Source organism: Stenella coeruleoalba (genome assembly GCF_951394435.1).
Source record: "Stenella coeruleoalba genome assembly, chromosome: 6".
NCBI lineage: Eukaryota > Metazoa > Chordata > Mammalia > Artiodactyla > Delphinidae > Stenella > Stenella coeruleoalba.
The window spans coordinates 70,404,486-70,432,229 of NC_137151.1; the positions used below are offsets into that span (position 1 = coordinate 70,404,486).

Below are 27,744 nucleotides of genomic sequence, written 5' to 3' on the forward strand. Positions count from 1 at the left end.
TTAAGGAGGTAGATGCAGGGGGGGAAAAAAAAAAAGGTAATCTCGGGACTTCCCTGGTGGCGCAGTGGTTAAGAATCTGCCTGCCAATGCAGGGGACATGGGTTTGAGCACTGGTCCGGGATGATCCCACATGCCTCGGAGCAACTAAGCCCATGCGCCACAACTACTGAGCCCGCATGCCACAACTACTGAGCCCTCGTGCTGAAACTACTGAAGCCTGCGTGCCTAGAGCCCGTGCTTCGCAACAAGAGAAGCCACCACAATGAGAAGTCCACACACCGCAATGAAGAGTAGCCTCTCTCTCACTGCAACTAGAGAAAGCCTGTACGCAGCAACGAAGACCCAATGCAGCCAAAAATAAATAAATAAAAGGTAATCTCATGAAATCCCTGCCTAATTTTGTAAATTCATTCCTTTGTGACTAACTATGTGCTTTCAGAGTTATTTAATGTTTTTTTAAACCAGATGTCACAATAACAAAATCCATTTCAACATTTTTTTAAACAATGAAGATGCAATTCTTTTCAACAGTGTATCATAAGAAAGTTACCACGACTTTATATTACCTAATATATAGTCCACATTCAAATTTCTCCAACTGTACCCAGAATGTGTAGCTTTAAAAAAAAACAAAACATATATATATGTATAAAACCAGGACTCTATCAAGGTGCATGCATTGCATTTGGTTGGCATGCCTCTTTAGTCTCCTTTACTTTAGAATCGTCCCACAACTGTTATTTCTTTTATGAAAATGAAATTATTTAAAAGCCCAGAACAGTTGTCTTACAGAATGTACACATTCTGGATTGGTCTGACTTATACTTCATAAACAGATTTAAGTTAAACATTTTAGGCAGAAATACTACATAAATGATGTTGTGTATGTTTCATTGCATCATTTAGGAGACACGTGTCAGTCTGTCCCATTGCAGGTAATGCTAAATTTGATCACCTGACTAAAGGTGTGACTGTTAGACTTCTCCACTATAAAGATGAAAATATTTTTCTCTTTGCAGTTCATAAATAATCAAGACCATGTGATTATTCTGTTTACCTACAACCTTTTATTCAATGTTTTAACGTCTAGTGGTGATCCTTGCCTGACTCAATTATCAGTGCAAATCATTATCATTCTTTCTACATTTTTAGGCACTAGTGCTGGAAAGAACAACTTTCTCCCCTTTCTTTTCCCTCTTTGTATTGGGATAGGTTTTTTTTGTAAGTATCATTATAGACTTACACATTCTTTTTTCATTCAATGTGTTGTAATTCATTACTATCATTATTCTTTTTGATGTCAAATGGTCCCAAATTTTGCTTTTGGGAACTCTTCAAGTGGGCTCCTATGTGTTTTTGACACATCCTCATCCATTTTTGAGCCCTTCTTGCTTTCTGACATAAGATGTTCCTGGACCTCTCTGCTCCATATTCTACAATCAGGAATTTCTCTAAGGAGCACTGGCTCCTTTTAGTAGCAAACAGTATTTGGAAACTAAAATTTGGACACTGGGTTTATTCGTTCTTACTGGGGCATCACTGCTTCTAAGTCCTTTCCATAAACTGAGATGGAAAATACATTTTTAAAAATCTATGATGTCATAGGTATTTATTAATACCTCCAATTCAAATTCAATACCAGTGTGCCTCTCAATTTCCCCTATTCCATATTAATATCTCCTAAAAACCTTGGTTCCCTAAAATCCAATATAATTACTTATTTGCTCTGTCCTATAACAAAATAACTGCAGAATTTCTAAACAAGTACCACTAACAACAACAAATCTAATAACTATAGTTAAAAGATCTTTTTGTAGGTTATGGATCTTAGAATATTTCCCTCTGTATTTGTATAGCCAAAATAATATGTTTAAAAACTACTTAAATTAATTTTGAGTGATTATGTTATGAATTTGTTAGGTTCATTTGTTTCTATTTGTATTCAATTTTAGGGTTTTAAAAATCATTTTTATTTAATTTGGTTATCTGAATATGTGAAACACTTGCATAGTTCAAAAGTCAAAACTATATAAAAACACACCCTCAGAGGAATCTCACTTCCATCCTTATCCCCTCTACATTGATCCTCACCCACTCCTTATGGAAAACTATTTCACTCGTATCTGGGTTAACTCTCCTGTTTCTCTTTTGCAAAAATACGCTTTTTCTCTTATTTTCCCTTCTTTATTACTAAAAAGGGACCATAATTACTATATATACATTTTGCATATGGAAATCATTCCATATCAGCTCGTAGAAATCTTCCTTCTTCTTTTTAGTATTATAATTTATTCAATCAGTCGCCTATGAGCATTTAGATTTTTTCCAATATTCTGCTATTACAAATAATCCTACAATGAAAAACTTTGAGCGCATGCTATTCCATATTTGTACAGGCAATTCATCAGAGTAAATCTCTAGAATTTGGACTGGTAGGTCAAAGGGTAAATGCAGATGTTAGATATTACAAAATTCTCATAAAGTTGTAGCATTTCACATTCCCATCAGCAATATATGCGTGCCTATTTCCTCACAGGTTTACCAGCTAAGGGGTATATTCTATGTTTTTGAACTTCTGCCAATCTGAAAAGTGAAAATTTTCACTGTGTATTTTAATTTGCATTTCTATTATTAATGAAGTTGAACATCCTTTCATATACTGTCATGTCATATATGTCATATCTCTTTTGGTGAACTGTCCATGATTTTGCTTTTGACTTTTGCTTTTTAAAATCATGATTTAGATCTTTTTTTAATGGAAAAATTACTTCAATAATGCTACAATGATGCCTTCAAACTCTGTTTTAAAAAGTAAAGAATAAAACACTAAAAAATGGAAGAATGTAAAAATTCACTGAAAAGAATACTAACGTCACTTAAAACTATACTGTCTTATTCTATCCTGTGTTCCAAACAGTCCATTAAAAAGTGGTAGTTATTTCAAGTGAGAAGAATGTTAAGAAAAATGCATTCAAGTTACAATTTTATGATGCTAAGTAGCATCAAAAGTTAATCCCACAAATAACCATGTCACTGAGGAAGGTCAAAGTTTGGGAAACAAATGATTGAGAGACATTTCGTTGTAATGGTTTCATTACACCCACCTCATTAGTACAGGTAATTCTCCGAGGATGAGGGGCTTCTTGTTGCAGTTGATATACTGGGAAGTTAGAAAATAAAACATGTCAGTTTCCCTTATGTAGAGCATCTGAATATATTAGGAATCAAAACCTGCCTGCTTTTTTATGTTCATAAGAAAACTGTGGTACAGTCCTATTTGTTATTAAATTAAATTTTGCTATGAAGCAAAGAAAGTAAACCAAACTAAATTTAGTGAAAGCCCAGGAGCAAACACAAATAAGAAAATCATAATCCACAGAAGTGTTATAACAAATCAGTATTGGATATTTGGCTCTGTTCTCCATAATCTGGTCATTTAGTTTCCCCAATTTTTGTGGATATATTACATAAAGCATGCCTCTGCTATAAACAAATACTAGTTAAAAGTACATTAACTAGTTAAAAGTACATTATTAAGTGTCAAACTTGAAACTAAAATTAGGATTTATAGGCTAGATGTAACACATACACTGTTTTTCTCCCCTATTTATATTGTGAACATCTATCTTCAAAGATAATCTCCCCTAGAAACAAAATTTCTGAGCCAAAGTTACCACCACTTATTCAACTAGGGTAAATGCAGCAAAAGAGAGAATTCAGACACTTAAATAGCTTGCCAGAGGATAATTTTTAGGGTATCTGAAAATGGATTGGTGAAAATTATACCAATACCATGTCCTTCTAAGACTCACTTCAGGCTTCTTGGCTTAAAATAAAGAAAAAATGAATAGAACGTGTAGTTATCAGAGAAACTGTGTTTACGTAGGTCTGAGTTTATCTCTTGGAGAAAATCTGTTTTCTATTTCTACACATATAATCACATATAATTGAATTTAATACTGTATTTAAATACATAGACATTTGGTCAATATAACATCAAACTACCCAGCATCTGGGGTTGTCAGACAATGTATGGCTCACATTTCAACTGTCATTATATAGACTCCACCTCTGATCATATTCATTCATATATAGTATAGGGACATATATAAACATATACAATTAGACTATGTATATGTATATGTGTGTATACATACACTAAATATACTGAGAACATACACAGACACACATCACTGTTCTGTATTGCTATGTAAAGGCAACAGAGTACTGCAGGTGCAAATCTGAATTCCTGAACCAGACCACCTGGGGTCTGAACACTGGGGCTCTGCCTCTAACAATGCATACTGAGCCTCGGCTTTCATCATTTGAAAATGGGGATAAAAATAGTTTCTACTTCATAGATTACTGAAAGGATTAAATACTATATGTGAAAGACTTAAAATAGTCCCCGGCACATGGTAAACACTCAATAAAGACTAGCTATTCTTATATGTAGGTGACTGATACTAATACATAAAATTCTTTACAATGATATTTGGGTACCAGGATGCATCCACAGTTCATCACCAAAACATAACAACATGGTAATGCTATAATTTAAAAGGTGCTAAGAAGATACAGCTTTACTGTTTAAGAATCAAAAAATAAACAAACCACTTCTCATTTAATAATGTTTGGAATCTACTGAGAGAAATGTATTCCTTTGCCTTATCCTCCTGGTTGCAAAAATCCCTACGAGACGTAACATATTAAAATAGTTTTAGATACCCATATTTTACTGTGAGAGTTAGTTTTTCAAAAATACTACTGTGAATATATTTGTATGGATTAAAGAGATGATATGAAGGGAATAATTTTGAGATGGGGAAGGGAAGAAGGAAAGCACTGAAACTAAATTTGTCTGGCCCTGACAGGGAGAGCACATGTGTACCACTCAGAGATATTTGTAAATCTCCATCCTCCCAAGAGAACCAAATCATGATATGCAAAAAGGTCCATGCTTCAGGTCCATTCCTCCCTGTTGGTAACTATAACTCTAAGATGTGAAAATCCAGTTCACATTTCTGTTTTGACCAGCAATTCTCAAAAGATCAATTGTTTCCCTTTGTCAAGCAAATGCTTTGGAAAGTAGGGTCACCTATAGAAACTGAATTACGAAAACTGAATGGTGGTCAAGAAGGACATTAAAAGTTACTACAGAAAGTAAAATGTTGATTTTGATTCAAAGCACAAATACTGTAGTATCTGGTTATCACCAATAATGCATATACCTATTCAGCAAGCAAATATTAAGATAAGCCAGTATGAAAAAAAGAGTGAAATATCATCACGTGAGAATTTCACCCTTTGTTTTAATCAGAGTTTCAATGAGTATAGTTCTATTTCATGGAGAGGAGTAATTTTTAGACAAATGCCTCCTTATTGGCTACCAATGGTTAGTCTATCTTTAAGACTCACTTTTAATAAAAATATATATAAAGGGAGGGCCTTTGGATATTGTATAACTGAATATAACATGAATTCAGGGAATACCCATCAAAAGGATCATTAAAAAATCATACATTGTAATAAAGAGTAATTAATTCAGGCCCTTCTCAATTTATAGTTTTTTTGTCATTTAAATCAGAACTCAGCTGAAAATTTAAATTGCACAATCATTAAATGATTCACCAAAAATTAATAGCTAACTTCAAGATGAGAAGACATATAATTAAAGTACTCAACATTTTTCAATCACCTTAGAAGTGTCAATGTTTATGCACTTATTAATGAAATTCTCAGTATCTAGAGACAATACATTGTTAATCAAGTTCAGAGATCACAAGTTGGTATCTTGAGGTCAAAACTGGCTCACATGTGTTGTTTGGTTTGCTGTTTTCCAAATTCAAATTTGTTTTTAACATTTAAAAATTAAGAGATTTAACAACAAAAGCAAAAGAGAATTCCAGCTTCTCTTGAAAACTTAGAAGATGTGACAGCACTGGACTCAGAGTGTTAGATACCCACAGTAAAGGGGAGCTAACTATGAGCTACTCCCTACGTACAGGGCATCCTCTCTCTGCTTTCTCACAGTCCCCACCTGCCTCACTTGTCTCATTTATTACATGTTTGGCCCCTGGTTTAATTCAAGCAATACATATTGAAAAGCAACAAAACTGTACTTGTCTTAAAAGAGTTCTCAACTTAGAATCTTGCTAATTCTATTTAATTATTGGTTTCAACTTGTAAGGTTTTAGAATTATGTTTTCACAAGCTCAACTAAACCAAAATCAGAAAGCACAAGAGAGGCATGGGTAAAATAAGTTTCTTATAGAATCACAGTGAAAATAAGTTTCTCATAGAATCACACTGTGAAAAGCTGTTCAGACCCCAACAAGCTAAAGACAGAAAAAAAAAATCCTTAACATGCTGCAACTTTTGACATGAAAATGTAACTGTCCCCTTCAGTTTTACAGATGTAGTACAGAATAGAAGTGAACAATCAGAACATTCTGAATAGCTTTCATTCTGCTTGTATCTCCTTATGTGGACTGACATACCTGATTTTTTTAAAATCTCAATCCATTTAGATTTTATCACCGTTTTGAGGAGTATTTTAATTACAAAAATTTAAGTCACAATACAGAGAAGATGACGAATGCATTATGGTTTGTCAGTCCCAAAGACGATCAAACAGAATTTGTTAACTATCAACTCTGATCAAGGCATATATAGGAATTAAACAAAATGTCATGGCTCAATTATAGAGGGTACTGGGCAGGGCCTACTACTCCAGTAACTTAGAATTTCAGTCACTATTGATGAAATACAGGTGTCACAGGTTTGTCAGTTTAAAAATTTTTTCCTATTAAAACGTACAGACTCTGGGACAGATGAACTTCATTAATGAAGATGAATTTTATTAATAAATACCTTACTGGAGATTATTTACCGCTAGCTAGACATAAAACTATAAAACTGACTGAGTGGTAAAGGCAAAACAAACAAACAAAAAGAAAAAAGAATCCAACCTCAAAAAAAAATTCAATCCCAATTTTTTCTAGGATCAGAATTTTGACAAACACATTTAACAATCTAAATGATCATCGCAACAATTATTTCAATGTGACAATGTAACTTTTACATGTTTTCTCATTAGTTAAAATTTGCACATATACAAATTCTTAGAAGACAACATCATGATGTCATAAGGAAATTTCACATGACCAGTTTTAAATATGGACCTTTCTGCGTGGCTTTAGCACAGTTTAATCATAAAATTTCACTGAACTGGAAGTTTTTGCCTTTGATGGTCAGAAAATAAAGTCTATTCTAATAATTTCCTCCCTGTTTCTACTGTTAAAATGGTGGGGGGTGGCAGTGTTCTTCAGGCACTGAAGTCACTAAAAGAAACTATAAAACTCAGTATTATCACCAAAAAAAAAAAAGAAATATGCCATTTTTAAGACAAATGGTAGCTACTATAAGACATAGGAAGATACAGAAAATACAAATTGCATACACCACATTTAGTAATCAATATTCTTCGGGGGAAAAATCACCACCATGATTCAATAACAGTCTGAGGTTTTATAAATGCTCTTACATTAAAATGTGCAAGGCACAAATCAGAGCAAAGAGAATAAAGGTAAACTGAAAACCAGAAAATGCAGAGAAGAATTTTAAACAGGCTTCCCGCCAATGAGGTTATGAGACAAAATCTTTGAGAGGTAAAGATCATCAGTCATTTTTATACATTCTTTGAACTATACTCCCCAGAATCAAAACAGAAGCAGCAGGGGTGGGGGAAAACGCATCTATGGCAATATTTTTAGAGACTGTTCATATTTTGCTTACTATAATTAGCCCCCAGTGGCAACCTATTACAATAAACTCTCTGTTGCTCTGGGAACATAAAACCAAGTAAGAATCTGAGTTGCTGCTCTTTCAGTCAGCAGATTTCAGCAACTTACAAATATCAAAATTCAGAATAACTCAACATTTACAAAGATGCTAATAATCTGTATTTAAAGTACAGGTTTTTTAGGTTGCTTATTTGACTCTACAGACAACAAACAAAAGTTTACAGTACTGGTTTCTGCAACAGTGCATTCATGGATTTTTAAAAAACAACTCTGATTATATTAACCCTATTTCCATTTTTTAAAATTCTGAAGTAGCTTTTACTTGATGCAATAATATTCTCTAGGCAACAAGGAAGGGGAAATAAAGGACTAAGAACCTAGACTCTTCAGAAAAAAATCTGTATTCTAATGCCAAGTTTAAAGAACAATATAGATTCCGTGTCTCTCTTTTATATTTTGGAAGGCAATTCCTAAAAAAGAAGACCACTTTTTACTCATTCTTTCTAGTAAGATAGGCTCCTGACTTATCATTATTTATTTATTCCTTTTTTAATATAAAAAACAGGATCTAAGAATATTAGATTCCTTGAATTCTTAGTTAGCTTCTCCTTGCATTAGTTTTATCAGCCACTGTCAACAAGTGGTCTCAAGTTCCATAACACGGAATTCCATGCGAGTTCAGAGGGATGAGATGCATTCCTGACATGCAAACCATGACAGACTTTGTGGAAATGCTCCTATTTCCCCAGTTTCTTTTTCTGTGCTATTCACAAATTCTGTTGTGAATTAATTTTTCAATAATGGACACAAAATGGAATGACTCTTCATATCTAATGTTCCTGATATTTTTATATTACTTATAAAGCACTATAACCCACCCAATTTATTTGTATACTTACAGTAAGATTTCCAAACAGGAGGTCTATACTCATCTGTATCTGAAAGAATAAACATCAAATTAACATTATTGAATAGTTATATTTTAAATGAGATATTTTAATCATTAATTCATTTAGTACATATTTGTTGAGGTCTACTTGTTCTAGGCATCATACTAGGCACTAAAGGGCATTCAAAGGTTTTTAATCTTGCTCCTCCCTTCCATGGAGGACAATTTCACAAAGATGTTCAAAGAAAGTTACTGTATTTATTCAACTGCTTATCACATAAAAACGTCACGCTTAATTTTTACTGCTGTCACTGAGGTAATATCAACAAGGTCTTTGGGCTTAATTCTATGATCATTCCACTGAAAGATCCCTGAAATCATTGGAACTTTTCTATATTTCCCTCCATCACATTTGGGGGAGTCCAGTGAAACTTTTACTAACATCAAGAGAGAAGAACAGCAAGGTACAGACCTTAGTCCTCATACATCCTGGACAATCAAAACCAGGAAATGAGCAGCACTTCAATGTAGGACAGTGTATCTAGAGAGCCGCAAAGAACATGAGGTGAACATGTGCTCTCCAGGTCCATTTCCCCTCACTCTGCTTGAATGTGAGTTAGGAGACAGTGTGAAGAGGCAGTGGAGAGAGATGGAAATACAAGCACACGAGGGAGACGGGGGAAGTGGAGAAAGGAGAGGGGACAGCGTGGTCTGGCTTCTCATCTGTGAAGCACAGCTGAGGAATAATCTTGCCAGCACAAAGCCCTGCCTGCAAGGCCATGTAGCCAAACCAGCAGACACAGCATTTTGGTGTGGGGAGGTGTGGCCAGACACATCACCTGGCTCTGCTGGCATCCAACAGAAACCCACTGAGGAATCTGATCCTAAAAATCGTGGTCTCCAAGGAGGCAAGAAAACTGGGAAGTTTACTGAGGAGGGTGATTTCTTGTATAGGTAGCTCACATTAAAATGGTCACAGACTCGAAACATTCAGCCCCCAACCCCCAACCTTTAAAATGCAATCTCACACTTCATTTATGATGTGTTATCATAAACCACACAAATACTTTGAGTCAGAGGGCTACAGTAAGACTACTGATGATGGGCAAAAGAACATAAAAGGGAAATTCTATGTCATGTAGAAATTGCTTGGCACCCAGGAGAAGTTTTCATATATGTTTTCTCAAAGAATGAATAAAAGATTACATGAATAAATGAATGAAGTAACGCAGCAAATACAGCTGACTCTCATTATTCACAGTAGTTATATTCTACAACATCACCATAAACACTGAATTAACCAATACTGAACCACTGCACCTGGGGAAACACAAGTTAGGTTCCTGTGAGCCTCTGGTCACAACATTTTCATCAACCAATCAATACATAACTTTGTTTTCTGTGTATTTTTGTTTAAACACACCTTATTTAGTATATATTGTTGATTCATAAACATTGAACTCACAGCCAACTGTACTATAACTCATGCCTCAGTGAAACTTACCTGACACATGTATTTTCTCTGCAAGATAACATTACTGTCTTCAAGATAACACTACTGTCTTCTTGCACTTAGAAGCACCAGACAGGATTTTGACACTATGCTTAGGGGCCATTTTAAAAAGTAAAATCACCAATAAAAAGTCACAAAAATGCAAAAAATGTGGCACTAAATAGGCTATGAAAAGAACACTTGTTAACAGTATAAGAGCTAAAACAAAGAAGGCAGAGTGGCCTTGCTCAACCCCAGCCCGGAATATTCAGGTCATGCAACTCAATTTGCCACTCTATAAATGTTAGCGAATGACTATGAAAGTGTCACAGGTATTTATTTTAAAAGGGTTACAAATAAATGCTAGCAAGTAAGCAAATCTGCAAACACAAACAGAATCAAGAATAATGAGGACTGTCGGTATATGAATGAGCAATTATTTAGGAAAACTACCAACTCAGGTAAACTCACATAGGAATGATATAACATTAGGATGAAATATGACCTCAGCACAGTGACATATAGATATATACATATTTACTTTGCGTGGGGGTGGGGTGTGTGTATGTTTGGAGGGTTAATTATACTGATGTTTATCTTAATAAGTTAATTGGATTATATATTTTTAATACGAGGAAAAATTTGCCTCTAAGCATTCAAGTCATTTAATGATTTCATTGATGCCATGTGGATGCTGCTATATTGCCATTCAATCCCAGGACAGTTCCAGGTTTAACAGGAGAGTAGACGTTCACTCTCCTGGCACTCACCCATATTCACATGTGTGTCTCAGCCTCCTTGCCAGCGTCCAAACAGCATAAGCTGCAGGGACCAGGCACCTCGCGACCCACCACGCGGAAGATGGCACATGCGGCCAAGAAGAGGAAGGGCACTCAACAAGGCTGAGACCCAGTGTAGAAAAGAATTTAATCTTGCGCCCCAGAAGAGGTCTGACTTTTGCCTCCAGCTCCTAGGGGGTAATTTTCTTTGTCTGGGAGCCTTGGGCTAGCCAGAGAGTACCAATGTGACTTAGGGTGGGGTTTTGGGTCACAGTGTCAGTCAAGCTGGAGAATGAGATCAACCATGTGGGCCATCAATCATAAAGCCCTCATTAAAAACTCTGAACTCAGGACTGGGAGAGCTTCCTTGGTTGGAAGTATTCCATGTGTATCACCACGCATCAATGCCGGAAGAGTATGCGTCCTGACTCCACAGAGGATAAGAGAAGCTCTGCGTTTTGTACTTCTCCCGGACCCGGTCGTATGCGCTTTTCCCTTGGCTGATTTTAATCTGTATCCTTTCCCTGTAATAAATCATGACTCTCAGTATAACAGTGTTTAGTGAGTTCTGTGAGTCCTTCTAGAGAATCATCGAACCCAAGCGTGATTTGAGGGAACCCCTTCCAACTTGCAATTGGTGTCAGAAGTGAAAGAAGTGTATAAGACTGTGCCCTCTCCCTTTGCAGTTGGCCCTAACTCCTTGCAAACTCTGCGCAAAGCCTGCACCTATGAGCAGGAGGCCCTGGAGATTGCTTTCACTTTGGAGATGGTAAGAGAGTAAGAGGCTAATAATCAAAGTTGTTTCTCTGGGGGATTGTTCATCTAGTCCTAGATAGGGCTTTCTTAGGGGAACATCAACCTTTACTTGCTGTGTGACTTTAGGAAATTTACTACCTCTCTTTTCTTTATCTATAAAATAGAGTAACAATATCATCTAAAATGGGAATAGTAACAACACAGGTTTGTTGTGAGGATTATATTAGGTATCATACATTAAGCACCTTGCACTCAGGAGACCTTTAGTAAATGAGTACCCTCTCCTGCCTTCACCAAAAGCGAATTTAAAAACACAATGAGGGACTTCCCTGGTGGCGCAGTGGTTAAAAATCTGCCTGCCAATGCAGGGGACACAGGTTCGAGCCCTAGTCTGGGAAGATCCCACATGCCGCGGAACAACTAAGCCTGTGTGCCACAACTACTGAGCCTGTATGTCACAACTACTGAAGCCCACGCGCCTAGAGCCCGTGCTCCACAACAAGAGAAGCCACCACAATGAGAAGCCTGTGCACCACAGTGAAGAGTAGCCCCCGCTCGCCACAACTAGAGAAAGCCCACGCGCAGCAACGAAGACCCAACACAGCCATAAATAAATAAATAAATAACTGGCTGACTGACTGACTGACTGACATTATTTGAGATGCTACAGATCACAATTCTGTGGCCAAATAAAATGAGTATCTGGCAAATAACCAAGAAATATTGGGATTTAAGTTTGTGTTTCCTTTAATATTAAAACAATTCTAATTATCAGTGACATTTAACAACACAGTTTGGCTTTTAAAAGTCTTTTCCTAGCAATCTATTTTTTTCTGGTGGAAGTGTAAACTGGTGCAACCTCTCTAGAGAACAACTGGCAATACATACCATAAGCCTTAAAAGTGTGTAACAGGCATCTGTTAAGGCAGAGATTAAATGAGATGCTCTTTGGAAGGGAACGTTTAAAAATTATGACAGTCTCTCTTATGTTTAGGGGTGGAGACCCGAGGTCACCTTGGTATGGGCCATTCTGTTGAACAAGTTAGGCAAAGGGTAGGCTCCACCGTCCTCAGGACTCAGGGAAAAGGGGCTCACTGGGAGGGGGAAGTTGCATGGCTTAGAAAAACATACCTTACACTCTTGATGTGCAAAATTAATTGCTAGAGTTGCTGAGACCAATTTTCCAGTACCCTAAATCCTTCTGGAAGGGAAGAAACATTACCCCAATCTTTGATTCCCCAGATTCAAATTTAAGGAGTTCTGTCATAGAAAAAACTTATAGCCCAAACCAAGTTCCACTGGCAAGAACAGGCAGAAACACTCCTGAAAGAAAATGACTTTGAAGATGGATTAATTGAAACTGGTGATCCAGGGTCATACAGAGGGCTTATGCGTTTATTAGGAAGGACAGATTCTGGCCCAGCATGAGGCAGAGGCCAGAAGCGTCTCTGACCTCAGCCTCCCTGGCACATGGAATCGTTGAGTATAAGCGTGTGAACTAATAAACTGCAATCTTAACCTCCAACTGGGGTCACTACTTTGACCTGGGCCAGGTCTGACCTAAACGGGTATCCTAGTAGCACTCAGACAAGCAACTATCAACAAAGGGCTGGTCTTCAACACTGACAGAAAGTGATAAAGAGAAGAAGGATAAACAGTGTACAATTATACTTACTGCACTTTTCTTCTGGGTAGTTGTAAGAGAATGGGACTACTCTGGGACTGAGTAAGTCTCCTGAAGTTCAAACTTGGAGGAGGAGACTGCCTGAAGAGGAAGGTACTAAATTTCCTGCTAACTGGGGCAGTGATTAAGAGGAGAAAGTGTGGGAGCATATTTGGCTCCTGCATTTATGTAACAGGTCTTCAGTTCCTTCTGCATACTTTTGACCCAGCAGCTCTATTGCTAGGAATTTATTGTAAAATAATTAAGGATATTAGAAAAATATTAATATAGAAGAATACCACTGAAATATTTCTTTTTAAACTAAAAAACTGGATTCAACCTAAATGCCTAACAATTAGAAACTGATAGAATCAATGATGATAGATTCCAGTTTGAAGACACCTTGACTACATCAAGAAGATTTCACCTTTTAATCTGTTAGAAAGTCTGGCAGATATTTTAAATATTTTTAATCTTTTAAAACAGTGTCTCTCAAACTTTTTGGTTTCAAAAACATGGATTCTAAAGAGCTTTTAATATCTACTGATATTAACCATATTAGAAGTTAAAACAGAAATTTTAATAGTATATATTTGTTAATTTATTAAAAATAATAAACCGATTATATCTTAACATTTTTATGAAAAAATAACTTTAGCTTTCAAGACAAAACATTTGTTTTAAATTTTGTACATCTCTTTAATGTCCGGTATAAGTGAAGACAGTTGGATTTTCCTATCTGCTTCTGCATTCAATCTGTTGTGATATCACATGCCATGTACAGTCTGGAAGATCCAACTAGCCATTTGTGAGAGAATGAGAGTGAAAAAGGCAAATAATGTCTTACTACTATTACTTAAAATAGTTCTGACTTCGTGGAAACTCTGAAAAAACTTGGAGACTTCCAGGAGTCCCTAGAACATGCTGTGAGAACAACTGTTTCAAACCATGATTTCCTTGGCACATTTAGGGTATGGGGTAAGGTGGGATAAGATACATTTCATCTAATAGAAGAAATACAAAAGTTAACTAAGACAGGAAAAGAGAGGAAATCATGAATTCCTTTAGCAGAACGAAGTCCTTTCAGCTCGTTCAAAGGACGTTAGCAAGAGCCTTCAGCTAGAGGTCTCAAGGACTCCCATCACTTCTTTTTGATTCTGTCAGAAAATCCACCCAAGCCAAGCATATCAACATGACAGACTTCCATCTCTAGAGCATGACTGAGAACGACAGCCTGACAACCTATAACTCCGTGACAGCTAATTTTAAAACCAACTTAAATTCAGGGACAGCTGCTTAAAATAATCTTCACGTGGTATAGATGAGTGCTTAAATTAAGTACATACCCACAAAATCCATTTTCTCCATTGCCTTTATGTGTCAGTAATACTTTTCATTCACTACATAAAAGAATTTTATATAAATATCAAAATTATGCTGCCATACAGAAACGTTAGAACAATCAGAAAGTTCCATTCATTCAATAAATATGTATTAAACACCTTCTATGGGTAAGAATGTCAGTTACAAGGTGGGTCCAGATGTAGTTTACACCTTTAAGGGCAGTAAGAAAAATAAGATGGATGTGATTACTTACTAATAAGGTAATATAATAAGAGTAATACATAAGAGTATAAGAGTAATACGTAATACTCTTCCACATAATGAGAGTTTCATAAACCATCATCTTGTCAAAATGCTTGACAAGAATAGGTCCCCAATAAGTATTTGCTGAGCTGATGAAAGAATGGAAGGGAAGAAGGAATCACTTTTGGCCAGAATGTCAAGAAAGACAAATCAGAGGTGATATCATCTGACAGTGGCTCTGAAAGACGGATGATTTTTTTGTGTGTGTGGTACGCGGGCCTCTCACTGTTGTGGCCTCTCCCGTTGCGGTGGAGCACAGGCTCCGGACACGCAGGCTCAGCAGCCATGGCTCACGGGCCCAGCCGCTCCGCAGCATGTGGGATCCTCCCGGACCAGGGCATGAACCCGTGTCCCCTGCATCGGCAGGCGGACTCTCAACCACTGTGCCACCAGGGAAGCCCAGGACGGATGATTTTTAAAGTACAGGGGCCAAGGGAAGAAGACTGGAAATAAAAGACAGAACAACTTTCTAAACAGAGGGAACACAGTGAATAGGACACAGGAACAAGAAAGTTCAGAATGTATTTGAGGAACAGTAAAAATGCAGAGTGGTTGAAATAGAAGACATGTTGAGGAAAGCTTGAGATTCAGGTCCTGGAGGGAACCTGGGCTGTGTTGTCCAGGAGGCATCCATAAGTAATGCACCATGTGTTTTCCTCTGCTTTGTGTATTAAATACTCAGATGTCTGAGAGGAATACTATGTTAGGCCCAGGTCAATTCTCATGAGTCAGAGAAAACAAGCCAAGCAGCAGGAAGGCCAAAGGTAAGAGAAAAAATTGATGGAGCAAAGACTCGGAGGAGAAGTAATGGACTCAAAAATCACAGGTGGTGGACAAGGCCTGGGAAGGTGGAGACATGGCTCTATGTCTAATCAACTGGGGAGGTAAAAAGGCGGGTTCTGTTTGAGACATTCTCTTCTGTGACTCTAAGTAAAAATCTAAACAAATAATTCAGGAAAACAAAAGAAAAAATGAGATTGTTAAACTATATGGAAAATAAATAAAGGCCTAGTTGATTAGCACATATAGTATAATCTCATTTTTTTAAACAAAAGATATAAATGTGTATGTGAATGTGTACATTGGGAGGGGCACAGAGACAAGGAGAGAGAATATGAAAGATTCAGAATGACATACGCTAGTTTAAGTAATAGTAGTGATCTCTAGGTCGGCCCTCCTCACCCAGGCTCCTCACTTGAACCACAGAGCACATAAAATGTTTTGAGTGGTATTTTCTCAGTTCTCCCATGTATGGTAGATAACCAGAGTCTTTCTAGAAGCAGGAGAGAAGTTAACTTATTACATATAGTGGATGTGCTGGGCCACTGGGACATCATTCTTTCCCCAGAACCAGGAGAAAGCATTCTCTTGATGGTGATTTTTACTTTTCTTATATATCTGTGTATTTTTAAAAATTATATAATGCATAGATTCATTTGTGCTAAGGAGGAAAAAACAACTACTAAAAACAAACAGTATATAAACGAACCAATCAAAAGATCGGCAGAAGACCTAAATAGACATTTTTCCAAAGAAGACATACAGATGGCCAACAGACACATGAAAAGATGCTCAACATCACTAATTATTAGATAAATGCAAATCAAAACTACAATGAGATACTACCTCACACGGATCAGAATGGCCATTGTTAAAAAGTCTACAAATAACAAACGCAGGAGAGGGTGTGGAGAAAAGGGAACCCTCCTACACTGTTGGTGGGAATGTAAATTGGTGCAGCCACTATGGAAAACAGTATGGAGGTACCTTAAAAAACTAAAAATAGAATTACCATATGACCCAGCAATCCCACTCCTGGGCATATATCTGGAAAAGATGAAAACTCTAACTCAAAAAGATATAAGCACCCCAATGTTCATAGTAGCACTATTTACAACAGCCAAGACATGGAAGCAACCTAAGTGTCCTTCAACTTTATCCATGAATGGATAAAGAAGATGTGGTCACACATCTTCACACACACACACACACACACACACACACCCCCCCACAGAGGAATCTTATTCAGCCATAAAAAAGAATGAAATATTGCCATTTGCAGCAACATGGATGGACCTAGAGATTATCAGATTAAGTGAAGTAAATCAGACAAAGACAAATATATGATATCACTTGTATGTAGAATCTTAAAAATGATACAAATGAACTTATTTGCAAAACAGAAACAGACAGACATAGAAAATTAACTGTTACCAAAGGAGAAACGGGGGGGGGGGGATAAATTAGGAGTTTGGGATTAACAGATACACACTGCTATATATAAAACAGATAAACCACAAGGACCTACTGTATAGCACAGGGAACTATACTCAGTATCTTGTAATAACCTACAATGGAAAAGAATCTGAAAAAGAATGTGTGTGTGTGTGTGTATAATTGAATCACTTTGCTGTACACCTGAAACTAACACAATATTGTAAATCACCTATAAATTTTTTTAAAAGTATAAGTTAACTATTTATAAGAAGAGAAAAACATGGAAACTGATTCAGATAGAGAAAAGCACTGTATAACAAACTCCACAGGAAATTATAATTGTTTTGAATGGGCTCTTGAAATAAATACCTTACCAGAGAAATAATATCCCCAAGCTTTGTGGCAAACATATAAATAACACCACCTCTTCTAAAGTCCTCAAATTCCCCCTGAGAACCTCTGTGGAGGTCTTCATTTACCTCTTCTCCCTGTTCTAAATGAATTTGCTGAATGGAAAAGAGAACAGCTTCTTAATTAAATGTTTTTCACTACTGGTTAACTGCAAGAATTATGAGCCAAGAATATCATCAAAAAATCTACAAACAATAAATGCTGGAGAGGGTGTGGAGAAAAAGGGAACCCTCTTGCACTGTTGGTGGGAATGTAAATTGATACAGCCACTATGGAGAACAGTATGGAGGTTCCTTTAAAACTAAAAATAGAACTACCATATGACCCAGCAATCCCACTACTGGGCATATACCCTGAGAAAACCATAATTCAAAAAGAGTCATGTACCACAATGTTCATTGCCTCTATTTACAATAGCCAGGACAGGAAGCAACCTAAGTGTCCATCGACAGATGAATGGATAAAGAAGATGTGGCACATATATACAATGGAATATTACTCAGCCATAAAAAGAAACAAAATTGAGTTATTTGTAGTGAGGTGGATGGACCTAGAGTCTGTCATACAGAGTGAAGTAAGTCAGAAAGAGAAAAACAAATACCGTATGCTAACACATATATATGGAATCTAAAAAAAAATGGTTCTGAAGAACTTAGGGGCAGGACAGGAATAAAGACAGACGTAGAGAATGGACTTGAGGACACGGGGAGGGGAAGGGTAAGCTGGGACGAAGTGAGCGAGTGGCATGGACATATAAACACTACCAAATGTAAAACAGATAGCTAGTGGAACCAGCCACATAGCACAGGATCAGCTCGGTGCTTTGTGACCACCTGGAGGGGTGGGATAGGGAGGGTGGGAGGGAGATGTAAGAGGGAAGAGATAATGGGGATATATGTATATGTATAGCTGATTCACTTTGTTATACAGCAGAAACTAACACACCATTGTAAAGCAATTATACTCCAATAAAGATGTTAAAAAAAAGAATTCTGAGCCGAGAAAATCTTACTTTTACATATTTTATCATGTTTATGAAAATGATTTCAATTTTTTCTTGCTTTTTTTTAAACTCAGAGATAAAGATTAAGCATGATTTAGTGTTAAACTTGTTTTTGCCTATAAGTTTCCCTTATGCTGCTTTTTTCTGTAAATACTAATATTTTCAGGACATTCATTTTTTCCTTGAATATTAAAAACTTCAAGACACTTATCTGTACCTTTAGGCAATGACTTTAAAAATCTTAGTAAAATATATCTAGGATAATATCTTAGATATGATAGATTATAATGTATACTATTAGGACTATTCGGGAGGTACTCAAAGCATTCACTTATTGATTCACAAGGTTAAATCTGCTCATAAATACCCTAATGTTCTGAATTTTTAGATTAACTTAAAACATTGTATGATTGAGTAAATGTTTACGCTTTCTCCAATTAGATCCTATTTAGGTCCAGTCTAGCTATGGATGTCACTGAAAACAACTGACCTCTGAAAACAGAAAAAATTTTATTTCCTTCTTTCTATTATACAGTTTTATGTATCATTATATAGTTATGTCTTACAAATTCTTTGATTAGGATAATATTCCACTGACGAAGTTTAAACCTGCTTAACTTTTTATTTTAAAAAATAAATAGGGCTTCCCTAGTGGCACAGTGGTTAAGAATCTGCCTGCCAATGCAGGGGACATTGGTTCAAGCCCTGGTCCGGGATGATCCCACATGGCGCGGAGCAACTAAGCCCATGCGCCACAACTACTGAGCCTGCACTCTACAGCCCGCGAGCCACAACTACTGAGCCCGTGTGCCCAACTACTGAAGCCCGCGTGCCTAGAGCCTGTGCTCCACAACAAGAGAAGCCACCACAGTGATAAGTCCGCACACCACAACGATGAGTAGCCCCTGCTCACCACAACTAGAGAAAGCCCACAGGCAGCAACGAAGACCCAACACAAACAAAAATAAATAAATAAATAAATTTATATTAAAAAATAATAAAAATAAATAAATAGTTCATTCTAGAACAGACTAGAATGTTAAATTTAAGCTGTTCATTGTTTTAGGCTCAAAACAAAAAGGCTTTTACAACTTTTTAACAATATGATGAGTTTTCTTAAAAAGGATTATGTTGCATTTTAAATGAGGTTTAGACTAATGACATACTCACACTCAAAAACTATGTGATTAATGTTTTAAAGCATGTTTCAGATTGCCTTTGGTTTGAAAATTAACAATTTAGAATTCTGTAAAAAATTGACGTTTATTGATAAGACAAAGCCATTTTTCCCTTGAAATGAAGACTCTACTTTCAACCTACTTGCATGAGATTCCCTGCCCTGCTTTAATCAGAAAATACAAGGCATTAATGATTAATCCCCACCTGTTGTGTACCAAATTTTGGCATACCAAAATAATGAGATGCTTGTGACCATAAAACTCTATTTTACTATAAAGTGATCTTCTAAAAGAACAAGGGCATAAAATTCACAATAAAAACCAAACAATTACTACAGTTAATATTTGCAAGAGTCATAAAGAAAACAAACCAACTTCTCACTCTAAAAAAAATACATTTCTTGGAAAACAAAAATTCACAGTAAAAATTAAAAGGCTCATAATAACATTCACAACTCTAAACTAAGGAGAAACCAAGTAAAAAAGAGCTTTGCTAGGTTTCTAGGTAACTCATATCTGTACACTTCTTTCTTAGAAGATGCTCCAAAACACAGTGAATAAGCATTTTAACTAAGATAATTAATATTCACTCTGCAAAGTCATGGCCAAATCAGGTCAGTTAAGTTCAACCTTAGAAGAAACAAAGTCATTTAAAACTGCTCCAAGTTGAAAAGTGATGTGTCATGATACAATTCTGACAGAAATAAACTATTTTTAAAACCAAAGATAATTGTTTTTAATTCTTCAGAGAATAGTGACCCAGAACTGTTAATACATGGGAAAAAGAACTTCTGAGATTGTGCAACTAGAGTGCTCACATGTAACTTCATCAAAGATCTCCCAAAACAAATATTCTGCAAGTGCAGTGCTCAACTCTTCACCATGGACCCACAGCATAGGCCAACAAAGCCTCCTAAATTAAATGCGAGCCAAACTTGGAAATCTCTTCTTTCAAAAACTCAAGCTTGGCCTTTAATTAAAGACCTAAGCAATGGTTCCTCTAACCAACTTGGCAGACCCAGCAAACAGACTACACAAACAAAGCCTTCTGCTTACTCAAGTCTTTTCACAATACAGTACTCCTGGAACAAAAAGCTATACACAGGAACTGGGTCATTCAGCTCAATTCAAAGGTAAGGGCTGTCATTTTCCAACCTACTATTTCTCCTCTAGACAAGTCATATGTCTCTGAAGTTTTCTCTTTAAAAGGTTTGGTCATTTCTGATCATGTTTATCCTAACATGTTGGCATTTTTTTTAAATAACTTTTATTTATTTATTTTTGGCTGCGTTGGGTCTTCGTTGCTGCGTGTGGGCTTTCTCTAGTTGCGGTGAGCTGGGGCTACTCTTCGTTGTGGTGCGCGGGCTTCTCATTGTGGTGGCTTCTCTTCCAGCAGAGCACAGGCTCTAGGCATGCGGGTTTCAGTAGTTGTGGCTCGCGGGCTCTAGAGCGCAGGCTCAGTAGTTGTGGTGCACGGGCTTTGTTGCTCCCCGGCATGTGGGATCTTCCTGGATCAGGGCTTGGACATGTGTCCCCTGCACTGGCAGGCGGATTCTTAACCACCGCGCCACCAGGGAAGCCCAACATGTTGGCATATTAACAGAAAGTCCTCAGGCCCACTTAACACAAGGTTTCTAACAGAAAACTTCAAGAAGAGATTTAGCTCCTATAAAGCCTCTCAACATGCCCAAATGGCTCCCATTTGGATTTTGTTTAAGTAAAAATATTCAGCTTTACTAACATGATAGTTCCTAAAACCCTCTACCACAAAAAAACTAGAATACACAAAACTCAACGAATACAATATAGACCCTTCTACTTGATTTCTCTGCATCTCACATATCTAAAATTAAACTGCAATAAATTAAGAAATCCTTGTAATTCTACATCCTTAAAAGAGTATATCATGTGGTATATACATTTTACCACACACAAAAAAAGAATACACCTGGGGAACACTTTTTCCAAATCCAACAACTCCAGAGCACTTGAAATTACAGATATTAAAAATGTAACCATGAAAACTCTTCACAGCCAATTTTACTTTTTATAAATACAAGTTCTAGAAAATAATCAACTAAAACTACACTTTTAGTGGGGATCTTCTTAGTCAGTTATTTAAGAACTATAACTCAGTTGTCTCAAATGCCCTCACCTCCTTCAGTATCCTCCTTGTTCTTTTCTTAAAGGAAAAGTTGCAAACAATGTTTTTTCTCCTTGTTATTCATCCTTTGGGACAAATTATTCCTAATCCGTACATTTCCCATTGCTACATAGTTTTATAGCAATGTCTCGCTTGGATCCTTGCCCTTGGAAAAGGAATCTCAGGCTTCAGGGTATGCAGTAGAATGTGTTTATTAGAATGTACATTATTTTTTGACGCAGATTCATAGAATAATTAGGATTCCCCCATGCCAACAAGCTACCTTTCAAAGTCTTGCCTTACATCAGCGTTTTCAAGCTTTATCAAGAGGACAGCTACTCAGAAAATAGGATATACTAACCCTTATATTTAACTCTATGGGGAAAAGAGGGATAATGTTCCTATTACTAATAGTTTGACATCACAGGTAAGTGAGACAGGAAAAGGTCACAACATTCCTCATCTTATCATGATAATTTCCAAATGTGCTTCTTTTAAACTGGACTTCTCTGGGAAAACCAATCAAAGTCTGTCTCTGTCTCTCTCTCTCTCTCACACACACAAGTAGATTCTGAAGAACACAAAAAAGTTTGCTTTAGATTACAAGATGTGGAGCCAAATGTGGAATAAGGCAGCTCACAGCTGTAGGAAGAAAACAGAGTCAGATATGGAAGTAATACTGTATAAACCACAAATAAGCAGAGTTGGGATAATTCTAAGCACATGCTAACTGTCCCAAGGTATAATAAAACACTCAGCATGTTTTAATTAACTGTGCTTTGACTGCGCACATGACAGTATGGACTGCCAAGAGGCAAAAACTCTTTGGAAATGAGAACTTGTGTTCCAAATTGATAGGTTACCTATGTTTCTTCCTTTGAGAGGAGAACCCAGGGCATGAAAGATCTGGGGCTGTGGTGTCTCTTGCCAACAACTGCATCCAGCAATGCCTAAAATGAACATGTAATGGACTTCTTTGTTTTAAAGAAGTTCCTGCAGTGTGAGGACACAAGGAGCAACTAACTGAAAGTATAATAGCAACAAAGACCCACTTTTCTCAGTTCTCAAAATCTGAGTGCTTTCAAGAGTAGAAGCATTTTTATAACTCATCTGGCAGCAAACTCTAGTCTGACCTGAACCTGAGAGTATCTTTATAGTTTTGTATAACTCGTTTGATGGTAAAAACCTCACCTAAATGGATGTGAGAATATTTAGTCCTTATTTATTATATGGAAATGTGACTTCATTTCACTGAAGAAATATTAATGTGTGATTATAAAGTGATGTGTCAGTCACTGCTAGGGTGTTATACATATAAGTATATATGTATACATGAAACGTATTACCTTTCTAAAATCTGAAAAATTCTGAATTCTAACATACATTTGTTACCAAGGGTTTTGGATAAAGGATTCCAAACCTACTACTCTTATTAATATTATGGCTGATCATGTTACAACATTAAGTCAGAACATAACAACACTCTCCTGCTAGATTCTCTCCAATGGCTTCCTATGTCACTCAGAATTAGAGCCAAGCTCTTTACAACAGTCTACAAAACTGCTATTCAAAGAGGACCACAACACTGACATCACCTGGTAATCATTAGAACTGCAGGCCCCAATCCCACCTGTGAATCAGAATCTGCAGTTGCACAAGATCCCCAGGTGATGTGCATGTACCTGATTTTCCAGAAGCACTGACCTCTAAGACCCTAGCTGATCTGTCCTTCTTACTTTGCTGAGTTCACCTCCTACTTCTCTCCCCTTCACCCACTCTGCCAGTCTCTTTGGTTTCCTTGCCATTCATGAGACACAAGAGAAACATTCTCACCTAGCTGTTCCCTGGGACTGGGATGTTCTCCCCACAAGAATCTCTGTTGACTTGCTCCTTTACCTGCTTCAGTTCTTTACTCAAAATGAGGCCTTCCCTGTCACCCGAACTAAAATGCTCAAAACCCCCTGACAATTCATATTCTCCTCTGTTTTCATTAGTTGTCATCGTATTCTTTCTCTTTAGTACATATCACTGTCTAAAATACTAACATTTTGCCAAACTACGTTGGTTTTTGTTTGTCTCTTTCCGCTAGGATGTGAACTTCACGAGGGCAGGGATTCTTTTGTCTGTTTTTCACATTGCTGTATCCCTTGGTGTGGTTTGTGAACCTCTGTGCCTCACTGAGGCTCTTTCAGGGGGGTACACAAGGTCAAGCCTATCTTCATAACTATACTAAGAAATTTGCCTTTTTCACTGCACTGACATTTGCTCTGGTAGTGCCAAAGCTCTGGTGGGTAAAACTGCTGGTGCTTCAGCACAGAAAGATGCAGTGGCACCAAACTGTATTAACTGTCATTAGCCAACATACATTTATAGTTTTTTTAAAAAATTCAGTTTCACTTAGGAATGTCCTTGATGAAGCAATTTAAAAAATATTAATTGTGTTCAATCTTTTTTTTTTTTTCTTTTGCGGTACGCGGGCCTCTCACTGTTGTGGCCTCTCCCATCGCGGAGCACAGGCTCTGGACGAGCAGGCTCAGCGGCCATGGCTCATGGGCCCAGCCGCTCCACGGCATGTGGGATCCTCCCAGACTGGGGCACGAACCCGTGTCCCCTGCATCGGCAGGCGGACTCTCAACCACTGCACCACCAGGGAAGCCCCTGAGCTTTCTTCTTTTAAGCTAGACATTAAAGAACTGTAAAAATGTAAAAGAATGCCACTCTTCTCACTACCTTAAAAAATAGTTATTTTTCATAAAATACATTATTTATGCTAACATGCAATGGTTTATTTTTAAATCAACGGATAGCTTTTTAATTTCTCAATTTTATTTTCAAATACAATAAACAGCAATATATATAACCCACATAAACAAATGCTCCTTAGGTTCCTCAATAATGTTTAAGAGTGTAAATGGGTCCTGAGATTAAAAAAGTCTGAGAACTGGGCTTCCCTGGTGGCGCAGTGGTTGAGAGTCTGCCTGCCGATGCAGGGGACACGGGTTCGTGCCCCGGTCTGGGAGGATCCCACATGCCGCGGAGCGGCTGGGCCCGTGAGCCATGGCCACTGGGCCTGCGCGTCCGGAGCCTGTGCTCCGCAACGGGAGAGGCCACAGCAGTGAGAGGCCCGCGTACCACAAAAGAAAAAAAAAAAGTCTGAGAACCACTGGCCTAAAACAATAACTAGTAAATAGTAGTAAATTTTGTCATCCTGAACACTTACCATGTGCTGGGCTCTTGTTAAATACTTTTACACTGATTTATGCCTCACAACAGTCTTATCAAGTAAGTATTATTGCTATCACCATTTTACAGGTAAGGAAACTGGTACTTGAAAGAGATCAAGGCATTTGTTTAAAGTCACAAACAGCAGCTGAGATCAGGTGACTCCAGATCGCACGCTCCTAACCACTCCTGACACTATGATAAAGGCATGCTGGGTTAGAAACAAGGCAAACGGTGCAAAGCCAGGTGACTATTTTAAAACTTTCAAGGCATAAGAAGGAGCCAAAATACAAAGCCAAATGGTGTGGGGATTGAAGAAAGGCAATCTCAGAAGGTTCATGTGAGCAGAAGAAAGACCAGAACAACTTCTCAGAGGCAGAATCAGATGTTTGAGGAAATATTTCAAGCATAGCTCACAAGGTTACAACAACTACCACTAGGCTGAAGAACAGACAATAAAAACCCTAAGATGTCTATTTAGCTTCAAGACCAGCTTCCAAGGATAGTACAGGCAAGCTGATATCCCTTATGGTCAGGTTCATTCATGATGCTGTTAAAGTCTTCTTGCTGCTGTTGGTTTCCCTGTATCTCAAGCTTGAGTATAACCTTCAATGAAATTCTGCGGTTCCCATGTCCAAAGAGAGCTTCCACCTCATTAAATCTACCCACTCTAAGAAGTGGCTCCTCTCTGGCCCACAGTAGGGTGATACCCTGAAGCTTCATCATCCTGACTGGATTAGTGACAAGAAGGGCATTAAGACATTAAGATGTCTGCATTTTACGAAGGAGTCCTATAAGGTCAAGAACAGTAATTCCTTTCCAATTTCAAATTTCCCTAAGCTAAAAATTCCTGCTAGAATATGCAGACATACCTCTCAAGCTTGAAGTTTCTACATCCTGTAATATTTAAACCATGACTCACTCTTGTTGTTAAGGATGATTTAAAAATGAGCGATATGGGACTGGGGAAAAAAAAGGAGATGAAGTAGGTGGCAGAGCAGTAATCCTAGTTTTAGCAATGCACCATTCAGACAAATAATGGAAGTTAGGGCAAAGGAAGTAAAGTGAGATCTTGGAACCGTTCTCCTCACGCTATTGAGAGGGAGGCCATAACGTCAGGTTAGAGTGTTCACCTAAGTGTAATGTGTTCAGTGCTGAGACCATGAGGAGTTAGGCTGTATAACCCTATCAGAGAAAAATTCTGACTCAGCTATGCATACAGAAGGTCAGAAATAGGAAAATATAACCTCTTGGTATGCATAATAACTGTGGCAATGGAAAAAATGAATTTATAAGCACAGTCTCAAAACTTTGGATGAGGGAAATTCTGAAAAGATTCTAATATACAAGGAATGATAAAAGATTACCGACATTCTCTTTCTCTAGTCTTCTGTCTTCTTTTTCTATCAGTGAATATAAAAAGAAAACTATAAGGGCTTTCATAGCTCCACTAGTGATCCAGGATTACCCTAACGCTATTTTTGCCTGGAACCCTTAAGTTGCTCAACCACAAGTTCTCCTACACGGGGTCATCGAAGTAAAAGTCTAGGTTTTAGAAAGAGAATGCTAGGTGAGGATTATTATGCTCTCCGGTAGGTTCCAGAGCTGAGCAGGCTGTCATCCGATCAGCATGCCTCCTTCCCACCGCAGCCCATGCTTTGACATATGGTATACCCAACTACAGTGACTCAACACTTTGCTAGATCATAAAATAGAAAACATGTATATGAAACACATTTATTTGTGTTTCAGGCTCCTCAGTGTCCCGTGGTCTTTCTGCATGGCAGTAATACACCAACTTAGACCACTCAAAGCCCGGAACACAATTTTCTTAAGAAGGGCAGAAACCTAGAGCAGAAGTTGACAATATATCCAACTGGGTCAAAAAAATTAATGATGGAAACAATGTTCTGGGATATGTCTCTGTAAACATATCAGACAAGTGAAAGAACAAGGAAAGAACGAGGATGCCCGAGTGCTTTACCCCTGGGTTCTTAGGAGGAAGATGAATGATACATTGTGTGCCAGGCTGGCATGAGTTTTAGGACTGACTGTGAGGACCTGCCCCACTCTGTACTACTAGCTTTGGCAGTGCAGGGTAGTGGTTACAAGCGTGGGCTCTGGGGGTTTGGATACCTGCCTCTAGCAGCACTTACTAATTGTGAGTCTCACCTTGGGCAAGTCAACTCACATAGTAATCTGATATTATTATTAGCAAAAAAATGTTTAACTTGATTCCTTAGGTACTTGACATTAAAGAAATTTCCAGGGAAAGAAATGTAGATATCACTAGTAAGACATTTCAAAGACATTCTTCAGAACATGTTATATGCCATAACCTAAGCCATTACAGAATAACATTCTTTTTTTGTCATTCCACAATGAGCATTTCCTATGCTACTAAGCATTTTCTGTAGAATGAATGGCAAACAGTTTAATAAAAGTGACTGATGTAGAGTCAAAGTTGTCTAATTTGATTCCAGCCAACATTTATCCCCCATGCACATAACAATTATATAGAGATGACATATATATATAT

At 37.5% G+C, this 27,744-nt stretch overlaps 1 protein-coding gene across 4 annotated transcripts in view; it reads right to left on the bottom strand.

The window, feature by feature from the left end:
- CHN1 (chimerin 1) overlaps nt 1–27,744 on the bottom strand; it is a 175,118-nt gene that overhangs the window by 121,266 nt on the left and 26,108 nt on the right. For 3 of the 4 annotated variants that reach the window (XM_079923661.1, XM_079923664.1, XM_079923663.1), the window contains exons 3-4: nt 8,705–8,743; nt 3,105–3,160 (exon numbers count right to left, since the gene is read on the bottom strand). In XM_079923661.1, the coding sequence (XP_079779787.1) occupies nt 3,105–3,160; nt 8,705–8,743 (95 nt within the window). The remainder of the gene's footprint in view (nt 1–3,104; nt 3,161–8,704; nt 8,744–27,744) is intronic. The other variant, XM_079923662.1, reaches the window with a different exon arrangement.